General features: G+C 54.9%; 2 protein-coding genes across 13 annotated transcripts in view; one reads left to right on the forward strand and one right to left on the reverse strand.

The window, feature by feature from the left end:
- Positions 1-15549, forward strand: part of PTPN23 (protein tyrosine phosphatase non-receptor type 23) — a 55062-nt gene extending 39513 nt beyond the window's left edge. For 3 of the 6 annotated variants that reach the window (XM_027096939.1, XM_027096937.1, XM_027096940.1), the window contains 22 exons: positions 6770-6897; positions 7134-7210; positions 8034-8165; positions 8408-8488; positions 8583-8714; positions 8799-8846; positions 9271-9327; positions 9455-9513; positions 9695-9774; positions 9889-10003; positions 10098-10163; positions 10535-10680; positions 10988-11299; positions 11380-11534; positions 11636-11787; positions 11875-12054; positions 12153-13893; positions 13970-14154; positions 14248-14352; positions 14428-14566; positions 14654-14767; positions 14848-15549. In XM_027096939.1, coding sequence (XP_026952740.1) covers positions 6771-6897; positions 7134-7210; positions 8034-8165; positions 8408-8488; positions 8583-8714; positions 8799-8846; positions 9271-9327; positions 9455-9513; positions 9695-9774; positions 9889-10003; positions 10098-10163; positions 10535-10680; positions 10988-11299; positions 11380-11534; positions 11636-11787; positions 11875-12054; positions 12153-13893; positions 13970-14154; positions 14248-14352; positions 14428-14566; positions 14654-14767; positions 14848-15327 — 4683 coding nt within the window. In that variant the 5' untranslated portion in view covers position 6770 and the 3' untranslated portion in view covers positions 15328-15549. Of the gene's footprint in view, positions 1-6769; positions 6898-7133; positions 7211-7830; positions 7881-8033; positions 8166-8407; positions 8489-8582; positions 8715-8798; positions 8847-9270; positions 9328-9454; positions 9514-9694; positions 9775-9888; positions 10004-10097; positions 10164-10534; positions 10681-10987; positions 11300-11379; positions 11535-11635; positions 11788-11874; positions 12055-12152; positions 13894-13969; positions 14155-14247; positions 14353-14427; positions 14567-14653; positions 14768-14847 lie in introns of all 6 variants that reach the window. The other 3 variants (XM_027096935.1, XM_027096936.1, XM_027096941.1) reach the window with 2 other exon arrangements.
- Positions 15550-15868: 319 nt separating this feature from the next.
- SCAP (SREBF chaperone) overlaps positions 15869-19854 on the reverse strand; it is an 89672-nt gene continuing 85686 nt past the window's right edge. For 4 of the 7 annotated variants that reach the window (XM_027096943.1, XM_027096948.1, XM_027096942.1 and 1 more), the window contains 7 exons: positions 19690-19805; positions 18918-19607; positions 17280-17362; positions 17007-17173; positions 16745-16825; positions 16349-16555; positions 15869-16266 (listed from right to left, as the gene is read on the reverse strand). In XM_027096943.1, the coding sequence (XP_026952744.1) occupies positions 16021-16266; positions 16349-16555; positions 16745-16825; positions 17007-17173; positions 17280-17362; positions 18918-19607; positions 19690-19805 (1590 nt within the window). In that variant the 3' untranslated portion in view covers positions 15869-16020. The remainder of the gene's footprint in view (positions 16267-16348; positions 16556-16744; positions 16826-17006; positions 17174-17279; positions 17363-18917; positions 19608-19689; positions 19806-19854) is intronic. The other 3 variants (XM_027096947.1, XM_027096946.1, XM_027096945.1) reach the window with 3 other exon arrangements.

Here is a 19854-nt window from a genome sequence, read left to right on the forward strand (position 1 = left end):
TAGGAGGTGGGTCAGAAAGGATCTTGCTGTGATTTATGTCATAGAGTGTTCTGCCTATGTTTTCCTCTAATAGTTTGATAGTTTCTGGCCTTATATTTAGGTCTTTAATCCATTTTGAGCTTATTTTTGTGTATGGTGTTAGGGAGTGATCTAATCTCATACTTTTACATGTACCTGTCCAGTTTTCCCAGCACCACTTATTGAAGAGGCTGTCCTTTCTCCACTGTACATTCCTGCCACCTTTATCAAAGATAAGGTGACCATATGTGCGTGGGTTTATCTCTGGGCTTTCTATCCTGTTCCATTGATCTATCTTTCTGTTTTTGTGCCAGTATCATACCGTCTTGATAACTGTAGCTTTGTAGTATAGTCTGAAGTCAGGGAGCCTGATTCCTCCAGTTCCTTTTTTCGTTCTCAAGATTGCTTTGGCTATTCGGGGTCTTTTGTGTTTCCCTACAAATTGCAAAATTTTTTGTTCTAGTTCTGTGAAAAATGCCAGTGGTAGTTTGGTAGGGATTGCATTGAATCTATAGATTGCTTTGGGTAGTAGAGTCATTTTCACAATGTTGATTCTTCCAATCCAAGAACATGGTATATGTCTCCATCTATTTGTATCATCTTTAATTTCTTTCATCAGTGTCTTATAATTTTCTGCATACAGGTCTTTTGTCTCCTTAGGTAGGTTTATTCCTAGATATTTTATTCTTTTTGTTGCAATGGTAAATGGGAGTGTTTTCTTGATTTCACTTTCAGATTTTTCATCATTAGTATATAGGAATGCCAGAGATTTCTGTGCATTAATTTTGTATCCTGCCACTTTACCAGATTCATTGATTAGCTCTAGTAGTTTCCTGGTAGCATCTTTAGGATTCTCTATGTATAGGATCATGTCATCTGCAAACAGTGACAGCTTTACTTCTTCTTTTCTGATTTGGATTCCTTTTATTTCCTTTTCTTCTCTGATTGCTGTGGCTAAAACTTCCAAAACTATGTTGAATAAGAGTGGTGAGAGTGGGCAACCTTGTCTTGTTCCTGATCTTAGTGGAAATGCTTTCAGTTTTTCACCATTGAGGATGATGTTTGTTGTGGGCTTGTCATATATGGCCTTTATTATGTTGAGGAAAGTTCCCTCTATGCCTACTTTCTGCAGGGTTTTTATCATAAATGGGTGTTGAATTTCGTCAGAAGCTTTCTCTGCATCTATTGAGATGATCTGGATACCTTTTATTTCTTTTTCTTGCCTGATTGCTCTGGTTGGAACTTCCAGTACTGTGATAATACAAGTGGTTGATGTGGGCATCCTTGTCGTCTTGTTTCTTGTGTGAGAGGAAAAGTTTTCAGTCTTTTACTAACTTGGTATGATGTTAGCCAAGGGCTTTTCATATATAGCCTTTATTATGTTTAAGTAGAGGAACTTACCTGCCTTTTAAAGAAGGTGACACTGTTCTTAAGAGGAAGAAAAAATTGTCAGAAAGGTGAATTATCTCATTTGCTACTCTGTTTGAAAGTAGTTAAAAACAACTGTTTCTCTTTGAATAACAAAAGAGGATTTAAATAAAAATTTTATTTATAATTTCAAAGTGTAGGAGATTGTATCTTCCCCCCAAAGCAGGGATAATTAATTGGTATGTTTATATATGCTAGAGATATATTCTTTAAAGACTACTGTGTGTAAATTGAATTTTTAAAAACTGTTAGCCTCTTATGTCGAAAACAAAAGGTGGAGTCACACACCAGTGTTATAATAATATTAGCTTATATAATTGCCCATGTACAGCGTACCTTTACTGGGATCTTGACTTCTTCACATGGCTTCAAGTTACTATCAGGTGTCCTTTTATTTCAGTCTATAGGACTCCTTTTAGCATTTCTTGTAGGGCAGATCTAGTGGTGGTGAATTCCCTCAGTTTTTGTTTAGCTGGGAATGTCTTTTGATTTCTCCTCAGTTTTGAAGGATTTCTCCTCAGTTTTGCCAGATATAGGATTTTTGGTTGACAGTGTTTTTCTTTTAGCACTTGGAATATATCAACCTACTGCCTTCAGTTCTCCAAAGTTTCTGATGAGAAATCTGCTGATAATCCCATTGAGGATTCCTTGTATTTGATGAGTCACTTCTCTTGTGCTGCTTCCCAGGTTCTCTTTGTCTTTCAACAGTTTGATTATAATTTTTTCTTGGTGTGGGTCTCTGAGTTCATTTTACTTAAAGTTCATTAAGCTTCTTGGATGTTTATATTTCATGTCTTTAGTCAAATTTGGAAAATTTTTTGCCATTATTTCTTCACATATTCTTTCTGCCCCTTTCTCTCTCTCTTCTTCTGGGACTTCCACAATGTGTATGTTGATCTGTTTGATGGTGTCTCACAGGTCCCTTAGGCTCTGTTCACTTCAATAATTTTTCTTTCTGTTCCTTAGACTTGATAATTTCAGTTGTCCTAGACTTTTTTAAAAAAAAATATTTAGGCTGTGCCAGGTCTTAGTTGCGGCATGCGGACTCTTAGTTGCGGCATGTGGGCTTCTTAGTTGTGGCATGTGAACTCTTAGTTGTGGCTTGCATGCAGAGTCTAGTTCCCCGACCAGGGATCAAACCCAGGCCCCCCGGCATTGAGAGCGCAGAGTCTTACCCACTGGACCACCAGGGAAGTTCCCTCAATTGTCCTAGCTTTGATTTCACTGATGGTTTCATCTACCTACTCAAATCTGCCTTTGAATCACTCTAGTGAATTTTTCACCTCAGTTATTGTACTTTTCAGCTTCAGAATTTCTTTCTGGTTTCTTTTTAAGTTTTCTGTCTCGTTGATATTCCCATTTTGTTCTCTGTGTCGTTTTCTTGACTTTTCTCCGCATCTTCCTTTAGTTCTTTGAGTATCTTTAAGACAGTTATTTATCTAGTAGAGCTGTCATCACATCTTTTTCAGGAACAGTTTGTTTGTTTGTTTTTGTCCCTTTAAATGAGTCATATTTTCCTATTTCTTTATATGTCTTGTATTTTTGTTGTTGAAAACCGGACATTTGAATCTAATGATGTGGTGACTCTGGAAATCAGAATCTCCCCTTCTCCCAGGGTTTGCTGTTTGTTTGTTTGTTTAGAGTGTTGTAGGCTGTCTCTGTGCCAAGAATCAGTCTGAGGTGTGGACTTAAAGTCTTCTCAGGTCTGTTTTAAGCCTTTGCCTTCCCCTGGGTATGCATGATGACTGTCTAACTTCCTCTGAATATGTGGTTGCTTTTGAATCCAATAGTCCTCAATATCTGGCTCCCAAAAGGAGAAAAAGAGAAAAACGAAGGGATGAGGGGGGAGAAGCACTGGTGCTTTAAATCCCCTTGAAGTCACTTCAGCCAGAGGGGGAGTGCAACAGCAGGGGGAGGTGTAACAACAGTGTCCGCCGCCTCTTTGCACCTCTGAGATCAGAAGCAGTGCGATCAGCCCTGATCAGAGCAGATCCCTGATATTTGGAGGACAGCGTCCTCATTGCCCACCCTGGCTCCCACAGGCTGTGTGCGCAAGCCGCTCCAGGAACACACGCAAGGCTGCCTGCACAGGGATGGGCACTGGGTAGCTGCGATTGTGCTAAGGGCTGAAATTCACCAAAATTTATCCAAACATTCCTCTGCACATTTGCAAGTCCTCAGTAGACTCCAGGAGTTCTAGAACAGTTACATCAGACAGATGCTGCCAGTGCATTTGTTGTCTGTGTGGGGAGACAGATTTCTGGTGCTTCCTACTCTGCTACCTTCCCAGAATACTCCGCGTAAATTAAATTAAAAAAAAAAAGATTTTGTTTGAAGAGTTTGAAAACTAATGAGATAATCTTAACCCCTCAGACTACCATTGTTTTGTGCACACAGGTGCACATGCACACAAAACACCCTCGAGGGAGCATTGTCACCCAGCTCCAAAGCCTCTTCTGAAGCAGATCCTTCATGGTGTAGGGCAGGCAGCCTGCACAGAGCAGTGGGCTGGAGAGAGCCAACCCCAAGAATGCTCCAGATCTGAGGCTATTCCCAGCACAGACAGCTCACAGAAGGATATCAGGATAGTCACTTTCCCCTTCCTGGGGCTTGAGTTACTCATTGAAAGAGTGTGGGAGTTGGACTAGGTCAGTGTTTCTTCAGTGAAACCACAGAACAAACTTTCTTACATAGAATGCTGATAATAATTATTTCAGTGAAAAAAAAATTATCAGATCAAGAAAACTCCCAGATTCAGCAATGTATAAAGTGAAAATAAAATAGAGTAACTAAATGAACTATTACAGAAGTTTTAGAACACTGGTCCAGTTTTTAGTGAATTACAGGAAATCTATGAAAGCACAGAGATGTAGAAAGCAGAGACAGCATAAGTCAAGTTAACCTTTTACCATAACTCATTGATTTGCCGTGGAAATGGAAGGTGGATATAATCTGGAAATTTGTAGGCAATTCTCTTTTCCTGATCTGGGCCTCAGTTTCCTCATCTGTAAAACTGGGCCTGAAGTAATACTTTTTTTAAAATTTTATTTATTTATCTATTTTTATATTGAATTTTTGGCTGAGTTGGGTCTTCGTTGCTGCGCGCTGGGTTTCTCTAGTTACGGTGAGCGGGGGCTACTCTTTGTTGCAGTGCGCGGGCTTCTCATTGCGGTGGCTTCTCTTGTTGCGGAGCATGGGCTCTAGGCACGTGGGCTTCAGTAGTTGTGGCACGTGGGCTCAGTAGTTGTGGCTTTCGGGCTCTAGAGCGCACGCTCAGTAGATGTGGCACATGGGCTCCGCGGCATGTGGGATCTTCCCAGGCCAGGGCTCGAAACCGTGTCCCCTGCATTGGCAGGCGGATTCTTAACCACTGCGCCACCAGGGAAGCCCTGAAGTAATTCTTTAAGAAGACTTTTCAGTTACTCTGGAATAAATTTTTCGTTCTGTGATCACAGGGAATTAAACTGACGGAGGTGGTGAGGGGGTTGTTGGAGGGTGGGGGAGTGGGTGTGGTGTGGCGGCCGGGCTTGTTTTCAGACTCCCCTGTTCTGTTCTACTCCTACCACATGCAGTTCCTCAGAGTGTGACAGGCCAGGGTGGGACAAGAAGCAGCTGCATTCTTGGTTGGATTAAAGGGTGCAGGTGAATCTCCATGACCTGGAGGGAGGGTTGCTTCCATTGTTTCCCAAAGATGGTTTTAGGAAGTACAAAGACAAACATTTTTAAATTTTTTTGTATATTCTTTAGTATTTTAAAAATGTGTAGCTAGCACATCATACCTATTATTTTAGAGATGTTAACTGCTTAGGATGTGGCTCCACTTTAAAAAATGGAAAACGTTAAGTGCCATTTCATTATGGTGGAAGTATGATGGGGAGGGGAGTGATAAGAATGACTATATGAGAAGCCTTGGCCTGTGGGATAGGCCCTTCGAGGTGGCACCTCAGCAGTATGGCTGTGACACACCTTATCCTTGCAGTGGGCATTGTAGAGGGCAGAGAGGGAGCTTAGCATTCCTGTTGAAAGAGGAGACTGAGGCCCAGAGGGGAGATGGTCCCCCAAGACACTGCTGGGAAATGGTGTGGAGTGGACCAGTGCTAGACTCTTCCTCCTCTGATGTCCCACAGGGTATCCACATCCCTTCTGAGCATCCCAGACAGAAGGCTCAGAGCCCAGCTCTGGAGTGTCTTGTCCTAGAGGTTTTTTGTTTTTTTTTTTTGGTGGGGGGGACGGTGTGCTGAGCAGCATGCAGGATCTTAGTTCCCCCACCAGGGATCGAACCTGTGCCCCCAACCCCTGCATTGGGAGCGCGGAGTCTGAACCACTGCACCACCAGGGAAGTCCCCTAGAAGATTTCTTCTAGCTGGTGCCCAGCAGCTCTCTACTGGGCCCCTCGGCTGCTGGAACCCTGGTGTGGGGCTCTCTGGTCGCTCCAGCAGGTGGGGTTAGGGTATGCACAGCGATTCTAGCCCCTCTACTCTTTGTGCACCTGCTTCTTGGAGGGCATACTGTCTCTTCTTCCGTTTGTTTGAGCAGAGGGTTCACTTTGTTTTGTTTTTTCCCCAAATGGGACTAGCTTTATTGCTTACTATAAAAATTGAAAATTGTTCATATAAAAGAATACATAAGCAATATAAAGAATCAAATACGTCTCTGTATGCATGTATAGGATAAGATAAATTACTTAAACCCTACTATCCAGGGATAATCACTTAACTGTCTAGATTTTTTTCTCTCTGTTTATATACCTAGTTGATATCAATTTCCATATGATTTTATAAAAACGAAATTGTGTAGCTCATCTGTTACATGCTTTTTTCCCCCCAACAATAAATGTGTTATGGACGTCTTAACATATCAGTAGAGATCCTTGTCTTCAGTTTTCATGGCTGCAGACTATTGTCTTTTGTGGGTAGCCTTGACGTGATTTATTTAATCCTCTTTAATGGAAGTTTTGGTGGCATCCAGTATTTGGCCCTGTTAATGTTGTGATAAATATCCTTGCATGCTCATCCAAGCATTTGCTTTTCTGGATAATACTGTATATTTTTAGATACAGAACTGTGGGTCAAACATTAAGTACATTTAAATTTTTAATGCATGTTTTAAACTGCCTCCTGGAAAAGTGGGAATGATTCAGTCCAACAGTCCTGGCTGGTAGGATGGTTGTTGAATGACTACAGGTAGCTGCGGGCTTTCTTTGGGTCCCTTAGACTGTGCAGTCCCCCAGCCCCGATTATTTCCTGGGCATTTGTGGGTGGACAGCCCTGCCTGTCTTCTACTCCAAATGACAGGAGGCCTGCTTCTCCCATCCATCCCCCAGAATGCTGTTCGTGTTCCACGGGACTTTGAGGGCTGCAGTGTCCTCCGCAAGTACCTGGGCCAGCTCCACTACCTGCAGAGTCGGGTCCCCATGGGCTCAGGCCAGGAGGCTGCTGTTTCTGTCACCTGGTGAGAGCTGGCAGGGCTGGGGGGAGCCTGGAGGTTGCCTGGGACAGCCCAGGGGTGTCTGGGCGGTGGGGATGCCCCTCTTCCCCCGCCCCCCGCTTTCTTTTCCTTGCTACACAGCATGGGGAGTGGCTTGGTGTGGTCTCCCCAGGCCTCCCTCCCATCCGACACCGCACTGGGGGTGGCGGGTCGCTTCACCAGCTCCTTCACTCGAAATGACTGGGGTGGCCTGTCCACAGGACTGAGATCTTCTCAGGCAAGTCTGTGGCCCATGAAGACATCAAGTATGAGCAGGCCTGCATTCTCTACAACCTTGGTGAGCTACCTAACCCCTTCCCCATGGCCCTACCTCCCAGCCCTGCCCACCCCATCTCAGCTCAGCAGGAGGCCACAAGGGCAGTGGGCTGATGGAAGGAAGACACCTAGATTCTGACCCTCCCCCTGCCTTCCCACAGCTCTGCTGGTGCCTCTTTTCTGGCCCACAGGGAGCCAGCCTGCTGGGGAGAGGCTCTACTAGGCTGGCTGCCACATGGTGTTGCTAGGGTGCTCCGGCCCAGAGGGGTGGCCTCTCTTTTCTGACTGGACAGATCCCAGCCCCCCTTGTGGCTTGGGCTGCTTCCAGCAGGAAGAGAACAAGGCTGGCCTAGACTGGCCTTGCCGTCAACCCTGATGGCTCAGCCTCAGTCTGGGGAGCCCCGAGTCCTGTGTAGGCAATCCCTGAGGCTCTGAGACTGGACTCGTAGGCTGAGGGCTGTGGATGGCAGGAGCCCCTTCCCTTCCACCCCATCCCTGCCTGGTGCAGAGCCAGAGACCGAGACCCCATTTACTCCAGCTTTGGTGTCCTTGGACCAACTGCCCCAGACCCCTGTTGTCCTGATCATGGGTGACACCAGCAGCCCCAGGCTAGCCCTGACCCCGTGTTCTGTGCCTCCCTAGGGGCGCTGCACTCCATGCTGGGGGCCATGGACAAGCGCATGTCTGAGGAGGTGAGGAGGGTAGGGGCAGTGGGTGGGTCGTAGGACAGAACCAGGGAGGGGTGCTGAGTGTTGTCAGCCTCCAGGGTGTGAATCCTGCCCCGTGGAGTGGACACAGGCAGCTCTGTGGCTCTGCTTCTGGCATCCTCCCCTGTTCTCTCCCAGGGCATGAAGGTCTCCTGCACTCACTTCCAGTGCGCAGCAGGTGCCTTTGCCTACCTGCGTGAGCACTTCCCTCATGCCTACAGCGTTGACATGAGCCGGCAGATCCTCACTCTCAATGTCAACCTCATGCTGGTGAGGAGACGCCCTTGTTGGGGCTGAGTTGAATCCAGGGCCGGGCACGGTTAGGGCTGGATCCTAGAGGTCCTGTGCACATGGCAGTGAGGGACGAGCAGAGGCCTGGGCTTTGATCTTTTGAGCCCCAGGTGGATCAGGAGCAGGGCTGTGCTGCTTGGAGTGCGGGAGGCTGGGCGGAGAGGGCATCCGTGTGGTCTGTGCCGGTGAGGAATGGAGTGCATCTCCATCTGCTCTTCCAGGGCCAGGCTCAGGAGTGCCTTCTGGAGAAGTCCATGTTGGACAACAGGAAGAGCTTTCTGGTGGCTCGCATCAGTGCACAGGTAGGGACAGGGATCGACGGTGGCCCACAAGGGACTGATGCCAGGCTTTTGGTTTACTCCCGGTCCCCAACTATAGCCCTGTCCTGGCTTCTAGGTGGTGGATTACTACAAGGAGGCGTGCCGGGCCTTGGAGAACCCCGATACCGCCTCACTGCTGGGCCGGATCCAGAAGGACTGGAAGAAGCTGGTACAGATGAAGATCTACTACTTTGCGGCTGTGGCTCATGTGAGGGCACCGTGGCCACCAGGGCTGGGCTGGGCTGAGTTGCCGTAGCTCAGGAAGTAAGTAGTGACATCTCTTCTTTCCCAGTTGCACATGGGGAAGCAGGCTGAGGAGCAGCAGAAGTTCGGAGAGCGGGTGAGTGAGCCGTGGCGAGGAGGGGACTCTGGACTGGTCCCAGCCTTGTTAGTCAGATCCTCGTGGGGACCCTTCTTCTGTCTCTCACCCCCACATCCCTGGCTGCCCCCCGCCCCCCCCACCACTGTAGACCTGGTGTTCGTCATGCGTTGTCCCATCTGTGCAGCCTTCATCCACAGGGGACGGAGGAGGCGCGCAGCAGGCTCCCCTCAGGGGATGGTTGGTGGGAGATGTAGGCTGTGGGGTGGAGCCAGAAGGTAGATGCTAAGCGTGGTGCTGTTGGCTGGGCTGGCGCGTGGCTACCTCCTCAGCTCCTTGTCTTCTGATGGGTCACCTGATGGCCAGACAGGCTCGGTGGGGGTTGGGGTGGCAGAAGGAGTAGGGTCCAAGCAGGGAAGGACGGACTGGTCTCTGTCCCCCGCAGGTTGCATACTTCCAGAGTGCCCTGGACAAGCTCAATGAAGCCATCAAGCTGGCCAAGGTAAAGATGAGGAAGAGCCTGGCTGCCCCTCGGAGCCTGGGAAGACAAGGAGCAAGCCTGCTGGGGCTGAGGGGTGTCCTGGCACTGGCTGTGGTTGGCACTGAGCACCCCCATCCCTATCCTACAGGGCCAGCCTGACACTGTGCAAGATGCACTTCGCTTCACTATGGACGTCATTGGGGGAAAGTGAGTTTCTGGGGTTCGGGGTGGCCCTGGTTCCTTCTTGTTAGGAAGGGTCTTGGCCTTTCGCCTGCATCGTTGGGAGGAAGCCACCAGGGCCAGAGAGTAGTGGCCCATGTGGGAGGCTAGGTCCTGGATCCCTGCTGATCACTCAAGACTCCCCATTCCTCCTTCTCCTGACCCCCAGATACAATTCTGCCAAGAAGGACAATGATTTCATCTACCACGAGGCTGTCCCAGCACTGGACACCCTTCAGCCTGTAAAAGGTCTGAAGCTGAGGGGAAGCCGAGGATCGGGGTAGGGGATGAAGATGGGACAGAAGAGAGGCAGTCGAGGTTCGAGTGGGCCTGGTCTCCACGATTCTTCCTCACCCCTCCCAGGTGCCCCCTTGGTGAAGCCCTTACCAGTGAACCCCACAGACCCAGCTGTTACGGGCCCTGACATCTTCACCAAACTGGTACCCATGGCTGCCCATGAAGCCTCGTCGCTGTACAGGTGGGCAGGATAGGCAGGCCCTATTAGCCCAGGGCGGGTTGGAATATCTCAACAGACGTGGGCTTCCAGCAAATTGCTGTCACTTCTCCTGCAGTGAGGAGAAGGCCAAGCTGCTTCGGGAGATGATGGCCAAGATTGAGGACAAGAATGAGGTCCTGGAGTGAGTGCAGGGCTTCGGTGGGAGGCATGGAGGGTACACACCAGACCTCTGTGGGGTCCCCAGTGCTGCCTGCGACAGGGAGAGGAGTAAATGAAAGGTCTGTTGGCACCAGCAGGCCTCCTGGCTGCGCCCTTCCTGCCCAGGGTCTTGTATGCTAGATTTGTAAGTTGAGAGTCATGCATCTTGAGAGGAGGATGTCCCACTGTTTTCAGCAGTGCCCTGGGCATGTTCTGTGGGGGCAGTTGGGATGCTGATTTGTTGTCTCCTAGGACCTCAGACCTTGCTTCAGTGGTGGGAGCTTGCCCTAGTGGGCTGCTTGTGTAGCTGAGGGGTTGAGCCAGCACCCACCTGGTCCCGTTGCCCCTCAACAGCCAGTTCATGGATTCAATGCAGCTGGATCCTGAGACAGTGGACAACCTTGATGCCTACAGCCACATCCCACCCCAGCTCATGGAGAAGTGTGCGGCTCTCAGCGTCCGGCCCGACACTGTCAGGAACCTCGTCCAGTCCATGCAAGGTGAGCGAGGAGGAAAAGCAAGCAGGTGGAGGGCGGGAACGTGGGAGTCATCTGCTGCGGCCTTCTCTGTGTCCCTTGTTGACCGAGGATAGAGGTTTTCACCTCTCCCAGCACCTGTCAGAGCACCCGCTGCACACTTCAGTGAACTACCGCACCGTGTGCCCTCTGTCTGCCCTGCTCAGCCAGCACTGGGCTGCACACAAGCCTGACTGAGGGGGCGGTTCTGTCTCCTGGGGGATGGGCCAGATTGGATGCCTGGTCTGCCTGCCACAGGAGCTGACCCCGCCTCCTCTAAACATGCCCCCAGTGCTGTCAGGTGTGTTCACGGATGTGGAGGCCTCCCTGAAGGACATCAGGGACCTGCTGGAGGAGGATGAACTGCTAGAGCAGAAGATGCAGGAGGCAGTGAGTCAGGCAGGGGCCAGCACGGCTGTCTCCAAGGCCGAGCTGGCAGAGGTGAGGCGAGAATGGGCCAAGTACATGGAGGTCCATGAGAAGGCCTCCTTCACCAACAGCGAGCTGCACCGTGCCATGAATCTGCATGTTGGCAACCTGCGCCTGCTCAGTGGGCCTCTGGACCAGGTCCGGGCTGCCCTGCCCACGCCAGCCCTCACCCCAGGTGAGCCCCCTTCCTGTCCCCATGGAGAGAGGCTTGGCGCTGGGGTTTTCTCTGGCCTCACTGACCACTGCCGCTCCCAGAGGACAAGGCAGTGCTGCAGAACCTGAAGCGCATCCTGGCCAAGGTGCAGGAGATGCGGGACCAGCGTGTGTCCCTGGAGCAGCAGCTGCGTGAGCTTATCCAGAAGGATGACATCACGGCGTCACTGGTTACCACAGACCACTCAGAGATAAAGGTGGGGCTGGGTGAGCAGTATGCAGGGGCTGACTCTAGGCTCCACCCTTAGGTGGTGAGGCCCTGAGTGTCTGTCCTCCACCCCCCAACACACTCCCTTAGAAGCTGTTTGAGGAGCAGCTGAAGAAGTATGATCAGCTGAGGGTGTACCTGGAGCAGAACCTGGCCGCCCAGGACAACATTCTCCGGGCACTGACAGAGGCCAACGTGCAGTACGCATCTGTGCGGCGGGTGCTCAGTGAACTGGACCAAAAGTCAGTGTCTGGCCCTGTGCCTCTACCCAGTCCTGCCCAGAGCTGGGCTCCAGTTACTCACCTCCTGCCGGCCCTTCTGCCCGCCAGGTGGAACTCCACACTGCAGACCCTGGTGGCCTCCTATGAAGCCTATGAGGACCTGATGAAGAAGTCCCAGGAGGGCAAGGACTTCTATGCAGACCTGGAGAGCAAGGTGGCTGCTCTCCTCGAACGGGCACAGTCCACCTGCCAGGCCCGCGAGGCAGCCCGGCAGCAGCTCCTGGACAGGTGAGTGTGGCCCCGGGGCCGGGGTGCGGCTGCAGCCGAGACCAAGGTCGGGCTGAGGGGATGGTGTGGCTCCGCTTCTTCCCTACCTCGTCCTACAGGGAGCTGAAGAAGAAGCCGCCACCACGGCCCACGGCCCCAAAGCCGCTGCTGCCCCGCAGGGAGGAGGGCGAGGCAGTGGAGGCCGGGGACCTGCCTGAGGAGCTGCGCAGCCTGCCCCCCGACACCTTCCTGGGGGCTGCTGTCCCACTCCGCTTCCCGCCCGGCCCCTTCCCCAGCTCTGCAGGCCCAGGACCCCACTATCTCTCAGGCACCTTACCGCCGGGTACCTACTCGGGCCCCGCCCAGATGTTGCAGCCCAGGGGCCCCCAGGCCCTAGGGCACCCTGTGGTGGCCATGGCACCTGGACCTGCTCTCTACACAGCCGGGGCCTACACACCAGAGCTGGGCCTCGTGCCGCGATCCTCGCCACAGCATGGCATGGTGAGCAGTCCCTATGGTGGGGTGGGGCCCGGGCCCACCCCACCAGCTGCAGGCCTGCCCTCAGCCCCACCTCCCCAGTTCTCGGGCCCTGAGTTGGCCGTGGGGATTCGGCCAGCCACCACCACAGTAGATAGCGTCCAGGCCCCCATCTCCAGCCACACGGCACCACGGCCAAACCCTGCCCCTGCTCCTCCCCGGCCCCGCTTTCCGGGGCCACCCCCCCAGCCACTGCCCGTGCCCTACACCTACCCGATGGGGGCCAAGCCACCCCTCGCAGCTCCCCCAGCCCAGCACCACTTTTCTCCTGGGATGCCCACAGGTTTTTCAGCCCCGAGGACTGGGCCCCAGCCTCATCCCACACGAGCAGTGTTTGGGCCCCAGCCTCCCCAGCAGCCCCTTCCACTCCAGCATCCGCACCTCTTCCCACCCCAGCCTTCAGGACTGGTACCCCCACAGACCCCCTATCCCTTTGCTCCTCAGCCTGGTGTCCTGGGGCAGCCACCGCCCACCCTGCATACCCAGCTCTACCCAGGCCCCTCTCAGGACCCTCTGCCCCCCCACTCAGGGGTTCTGCCTTTCCCCAGCCCTGGGCCCCCTCAGCCTCCCCATCCCACCCTGGCATATGGTCCTGCCCCTTCCCCCAGACCCCTGGGCCCCCAGGCACCCGCACTCTCCATTCGAGGCCCTCCGCCTGCCAGCCAGCCCGCCCCCACTCCCCACCTGGTGCCTTCGCCTGCCCCATCACCGGGGCCCGGCCCCGTCCCTCCTCGGCCCCCTGCAGCAGAGCCAGCCGTGTGTCTGCGCCGAGGCGCTGCGAGTGCAGATCTGCTCTCCTCCAGCCCTGAGAGTCAGCATGGAGGCGCTCAGCCTCCTGGGGGTGGGCAGCCCCTGCTGCAGCCTACTAAGGTGGATGCGGCTGAGGGCCGGCGGCCACAGGCCCTGCGGCTGATCGAGCAGGACCCCTATGAGCACCCGGAGAGGCTGCAGCAGTTGCAGCAGGAGCTGGAGGCCTTTCGGGGCCAGCTGGGCGATGCAGGGGCTCTGGACGCTATCTGGCGGGAGCTACAAGACGCACAGGAGCACGATGCCCGTGGCCGTTCCATCGCCATCGCCCGCTGTTACTCACTGAAGAACCGGCACCAGGATGTCATGCCCTACGACAGCAACCGTGTGGTGCTGCGCTCAGGCAAGGACGACTACATCAACGCCAGCCGCGTGGAGGGGCTCTCACCGTACTGCCCACCTTTGGTGGCCACCCAGGCCCCCCTGCCTGGCACAGCTGCCGACTTCTGGCTCATGGTGCATGAGCAGAAAGTGTCAGTCATTGTCATGCTCGTGTCCGAGGCCGAGATGGAAAAGGTGAGAGGGAGAGGTTGGGTGGGTGCCCAGAAGGGAAACTGGAAAACCAGCCCTAACTGCCCTGTTTGTCCTTCAGCAAAAGGTGGCTCGCTACTTCCCTACCGAGAGGGGCCAGCCCATGGTGCACGGTGCCCTGAGCTTGGCCCTGAGCAGTGTTCGCACCACCGAGACCCATGTGGAGCGGGTGCTGAGCCTGCAGTTCCGGGACCAGAGCCTCAAGCGCTCGCTCGTGCACCTCCACTTCCCCACATGGCCAGAGTTGTGCGTCTGCTGCCCTGGGCGGTGGTTGGGGGGCTGGGAGGGTGGTGCGGCCTTGGAGCAGGTCTGACTCAGAGACGCCACCCCACCCTGCAGAGGCCTGCCGGACAGCCCCAGCAATCTGCTGCACTTCATCCAGGAGGTGCACGCTCATTACCTGCATCAGCGCCCCCTGCACACGCCTGTCGTCGTCCACTGCAGGTAGGTGTGGGTAGCTCCCGAGCGGCCCTCCTCTGGGGGCTCCTGGGCTGGCCTCACAGCCCCTTCCTGCCGCAGCTCCGGGGTGGGCCGCACAGGAGCCTTCGCGCTGCTCTACGCGGCTGTGCAGGAGGTGGAGGCTGGAAGTGGGATCCCTGAGCTGCCTCAGCTGGTGCGGCGCATGCGGCAGCAGAGGAAACACATGCTGCAGGAGAAGGTGAGGGCCCAGGCGGGAGCTGGGATGGGCCCTCCATCCTGGGTGACGGGCCCTGCCCGGCTGACCAGGCCCAATGCGCCCCTGCAGCTGCATCTCAGGTTCTGCCATGAGGCGGTGGTGAAACACGTGGAGCAGGTCCTGCAGCGCCACGGCATGCCCCTTCCGTGCAAGCCCTCGGCTGGCACCAGTGTTACACAGAAGGTGAGGGAGGGAGCCCCTGGGGGCTGCTGGGACTGACACTGCCTCGTGGACTCCATCTTCACCCACTCTTGTCTCCTCAGAATCACCTTCCTCAGGACTCCCAGGACCTGGTTCTCGGTGGGGATGTGCCCATCAGCTCCATCCAGGCCACTATCGCCAAGCTCAGCATCCGGCCTCCCGGGGGCTTGGATTTCCCGGCTGCCGGCCTGCCAGGCCCTGTAGAGCCCCCAGGCCTGCCACCACCCAGCCTCCCAGAGTCCACCCAGCTCCCATCCTCCTCCCCACCCCCTCTCTCTTCACCCCTGCCTGAGGCCCCTCCGCCTGAGGAGGAGCAGCCGGTACCTGAGGTCCCCAGCCTGGGGCCCCCGTCCTCCTCCCTGGAGCTGCTGGCCTCCCTAACTCCTGAGGCCTTCTCTCTGGACAGCTCCTTGAGGGGAAAGCAGCGGATGAGCAAGCAGAACTTTCTGCAGGCCCATAACGGGCAGGGTCTGCGGGCTGCCCGGCCCACTGATGACCCCCTCAGCCTTCTGGATCCACTCTGGACACTCAACAAGACCTGAACAGGGTTTGCCTGCCTTGCACTACGTTGTCTCCCATGCCAGTCTGCCCCTCTTGAGGTGGGGCCTAGTCTTACTCCCATTCCTGCTGCCTTCAGCCCTGCCTGGCCCAGCCCACAGCTCTACAGGGTAGAGATGCATCACGGGTCTTGGGTCAGGTTCTGCTCCTTTGTGGGACCTGACATTTTCAGCTCTTTGCTGTTGAATAAACAAACCTGTTCTGTGGCCAGTGTCTGCTCAGCGCTGCTCCCCGGGAGGTGGGGGGCTGGGCCCCAGCAGCACCACCTTTAGCGAGCGTGGAGGTGGAGGGGGTCACCTTGGTTTCCACACCTCTGAAGTGGTGAGGCAAGATGGCCTCTAGAGCTGGCTTGCTGAACTTCCCCAGCCTGTAAACTCTTCCTCTGACCTGTATGGCTTCTGGCAGGAGCTGCTCTGAGCTGAGAAAGGTCTAACCAAGTGCTGCACTTTAGGCACCGGGAGGGTGTAAATGATGCCAGAGCTCATCCAGGGGAAGACGCAAGTGGCTCACAAAGCCCCTGGCTGATGTGATTTTTAAAAAAAAGTTTAATATTACAGTCATGAGGCAGGACAGGACAGTTCAGAGGCAGCTTCCCAAAGATTCAGCTCTTTCCCCAGTCCAGGTCCAGCACATTGCCCCACAGAGCACCCCAGCCAGACGGGCAGGGAGGCCCACCCTCAGTCCAGCTTCTCCAGCACAGAGGGCACGTATACTAGGCTGAGCTCGCTGCCAAAGTTGCAGACAATGGCAGCATTGTCCAGCACCAGGATCTGGCGGGCCGGCTGGGCCTCACTGTTCTTCCCCAGGTAGACTGTCTGTAACAGGTCCCCGTAGTTTAGGTCCCAAAAGGAAACACAGCCCTGGCCGCCGGTCACCAGCAGGTTGTCTGAGATGACACCCAAGCTTGCACCACAGCCCAGGTCCTGGAGGCAAGGACAGGACAGGCTCGGTGTCTTGAATCCTTCCCTAAAATACCGAGAATCCCGTGGCCCCCAACATGCCTACCTGCTGAATGGAGTAGAGCCTGATGCCTGTGCTGCGGTCCCAGATGCTGATGAGGTCATCTAGGCCACTGCTGATGACACAGGAGGTGGTACAGGTGAGGGAGGTGACATCCCCACGGTGAGCGAACATGTGGCTGACCCGGCTGCCCGTCAGCACATCCCACAGGCAGATGGCCCCATCTTGTCCTCCACTGGCCAGCACCATGGTCTAAGGGAACAGGCACAGGAGAGCTGGTCACTGTGGTGAAACACCTCTGTCCACAAGGGTGGCTTAGTGCCCTGGTGGGTGGGAGCCCTCACTCTGCTTCACAGAGGCCCTTGGGGACCAGCTCCCAGGAGTTAGAAACAAGGGCTATGGGCCTGGCTTGGTACCCCGCACCCCACCCACGGCCCTCACCTGGTCAATGTACACAGTCGTGATGGCCCCTGAGTGGCCTTGCAGGGTGAAGAGGCAGCATGAGTCCTCCAGACGATACACCTGGGGCAGGAACAGGTATCAGATTCTGGTGTCTCTGGGATTTTCCAAATCATACTTTGGCCAGGAATTCCCTTCCACAGTTCATCCAGGACACCTCCAGCCACTCCCTGACTGACCCCATGTGCTCCCCACCCCCTGTGTTGGGCCACCCCAGTGCCCAAGAGATGGTGCCAACACTTACTCTCAGTGTGTGGTCCTGGCTCCCAGTCACGAGGCGCCCGGCAGCTGCCTTCAGGGCTGTGATGGGCTTCTGGTGTGCACAGGGCACCGTGTGGGTCAGGTGACAAGCCACTGCATCACTGCTGCTGTACATAGGGGATGTGGGGGAACTGCCCCGCCCCGGGGCCCCTGGGGATAACAGGCCAAGTGAGGGATCTCCGAGAAGACACCCTGCAGGCAGCCCCTCTGCTCCACCCACCAGGTGCAGGCGCCAGCCCAGCCCAGGTCCCCTGACCTCGGAACTGCAGGGGGCTGAGGGCAGTGTGAGTCTCCAAGGAGAAGAAATCAAGGGAACCGTTGAGCCGGGCAGCCACAATCCTGGAAGAGAAGAGCGGCTGTCAGGTGGCTCTCCCTCAGAGCCCCCAGCTTTGGGGCTGAGCACCGCGGGCCCTTGACAGGCCCATCCCACTGGTTCTGGGAACAGTGGAGCCATGAGGGACCGTGGCCAAGAGGGAAGCACAGGTGCTGGGGACCAGGTTGCAACTCCAATTATTAACCTCTGTGCCTCAGAGTCTTCATCTGTGAAATGGGAACAACTGTACCCACCTCACAGCGTGGTCATGAGGAGTAAATGAGCTAGTATGTGTAAAGTGGTACCTGGGGAACATCATGTAAGACTGGAAATTAAAAACAAACAAGGGGTATAGGCAGTCCCCCTCCACAGCCTGGAGCTAAAGGAAAGGCTTCAGGGGAAGAGAAGTAGGACATAAGGTGGGGCCTATGTTTTACAGCCACAGAAGGTGTTGCTGTCTCCATCACAGAAAAGCAGCTTCGACCCCAGCACCACCTGCTCCATTTCTTTTTTCCACAAAGATTATTCTCCACTGCCCCTGATTCCTAGGCACAGGATGATGGGCAGAGATGGAGACATTTGCCCTGTGGCCCCAAAGCTTTGAAGTGAGTGGGGTTCAAAATCTTACTCCAGCAAAGGGCAATGCACATCTTCACCTCTGCCCATAATCTGAAGGATCTATGGCAGAGATGGGGAAGGCACAGCACAGGGGTGGAGGGAGAGACCATGGAACTTTGGGGGTTGAGCTGAGACATGTGGGCTTTCCCTAAAATTCAAAAAAAAAAAAAAAAAAAAAAACACAGCAGGGGAGAATTTCCAAGCGTGGAGAACCCAGTGAACTTGGCCAGACTGCAGGGTAGGATGTTAGCTAAGTAAGGCCTGAGCAAGAAGCCTGGCAATGGCAGGAATGACAGCAGCAGCCAACAGAAACTGAGAGGTAAGAGCAAGGGGTATCCCCAGCCCGAGAAAATGAGGCTCCAGCTTTAGCTTAGACGGTGGGGCCACAAACGGTCAGGGACCCTGCAAGGAAGAGCCAGCATGGGTCAGGCAGGTGAAGCGTTCAGCAAAGGCACCTAGTCATGGGTGAGGCCCAGGTTTCTCAGCCCAGAGGTGGGAGCTCAAGCCTGAGAAGCCGGGAATCCTCCTCTCCCAGGGAGTGTGTGATCGAGCCCTGGGAACACCCAGCCAACAGCCGTGCTGAGGAGGGAGGCGAGGACAGTGTCCAGCATCAAAGGTGAAGAAAAGACGGTTCTTCTGAAAATGCATTTTTCTGGAACTGAAAACCCAGGCTACCTAGAAAGGTCAGTATTGACAGGCTACCTAGAGCAACTTTGACTTTAGAAGGGTAAGGAGAACTGCTCACTCTCCGTGTGCCAGGCCCTATTCTAAGTGCTTCCTACCTGTTAACTCTTGGAGCTGTCACCCTCCCACTGAGGTGGACTACCTGCTGTTCACAGGTGTGGGGCTTGGCACCGAGTAGGGAAGTCAAGTCACACACCAGTGAAGGGGAAGCAGGGCTCAAACCTCACAGTGTGCTGGGCTGTCTAGGGTTGAGGCAGGCATCCTAGCTAGCACTCGCACCTTTTGTCCAGGAAGACGAGGGCCGTGATGCCCGAGGAGACCTCCTCGCTGCTGCAGCGCAGAGTGCCCTCGATGGCGTCCCACACCTGCAGGCCCAGAGGCTGTGAGCACCTGCAAGCTAGGAGGGCCCACAAACCCCCTGCACAGACGTCCCCTCTGCCCACCTCCAGCCGGCCACTGCTCCGCCCCACCACGATGAGGCTGCCCTGCAGCTCCAGGCTCCAGATGGAGCCATCTGCGCTGGGGGCCCAGGCGAGGGAAGGGGAGCCCTTCTCGGGAGGAAAGCCCCCCTCGTCCTCAGGGGCCTGGGGCAGCGTGGGCCCGGGCGAGGGTGGGCGCAGGGCTGGTGTGTGGACGGGAGCCATTCCCTCCTCCTGGTACAGTCGCTGCACCAGGTGGCTGAAGTCATAGCCTGGGGAGGCCTGAGCACGGCGGCAGCCCGCCCGGTACCGGGGCTCGGGCTGAGCGGGCTCTAGGAGCTGTGGCTGCGCTGAGAAGTTGGTGTCGATCAAGCAGGTGAGGTCCGGCTGGTCCCCGAAGAGGGAAGTTGGCGGAGGGCCCCGGGGACGATGCCGTAGTGGAGGACTGTCCCCAGGCTCCTCTGGGCCACCCTTCCCACCGTCCGACAGCCGTTCCCAGCTCTCCTGAGCCTCCAACACGCTGCCAACACCACTGTCCTGGCGCTGCCTGCTGGGGGGTGGGGAGGGTGGGGTGAGGACAGTGGGGCACAGATGCAGGGCAGGGCATGGGTGGGAGGTGGGGGGGTACCTACCCCAGGTGTGGGATGCGAGTGAGGCAGTCTCCAGTCTGCGCGTCCCACACACACACGTGGCCTGCCAGGCAACAGCTCACCAGCAGCATCCCATCACTGGCCAGACACTCGATGTCCTGCGGGAGCACAGCATGGACATGGGCACGGGCGCTGGTGTCTGCGCGG

This window comes from Aethalodelphis obliquidens, unplaced genomic scaffold (genome assembly GCF_003676395.1).
Source record: "Aethalodelphis obliquidens isolate GAN/ISIS:26980383/991018 unplaced genomic scaffold, ASM367639v1 scaffold111, whole genome shotgun sequence".
Lineage (NCBI taxonomy): Eukaryota > Metazoa > Chordata > Mammalia > Artiodactyla > Delphinidae > Aethalodelphis > Aethalodelphis obliquidens.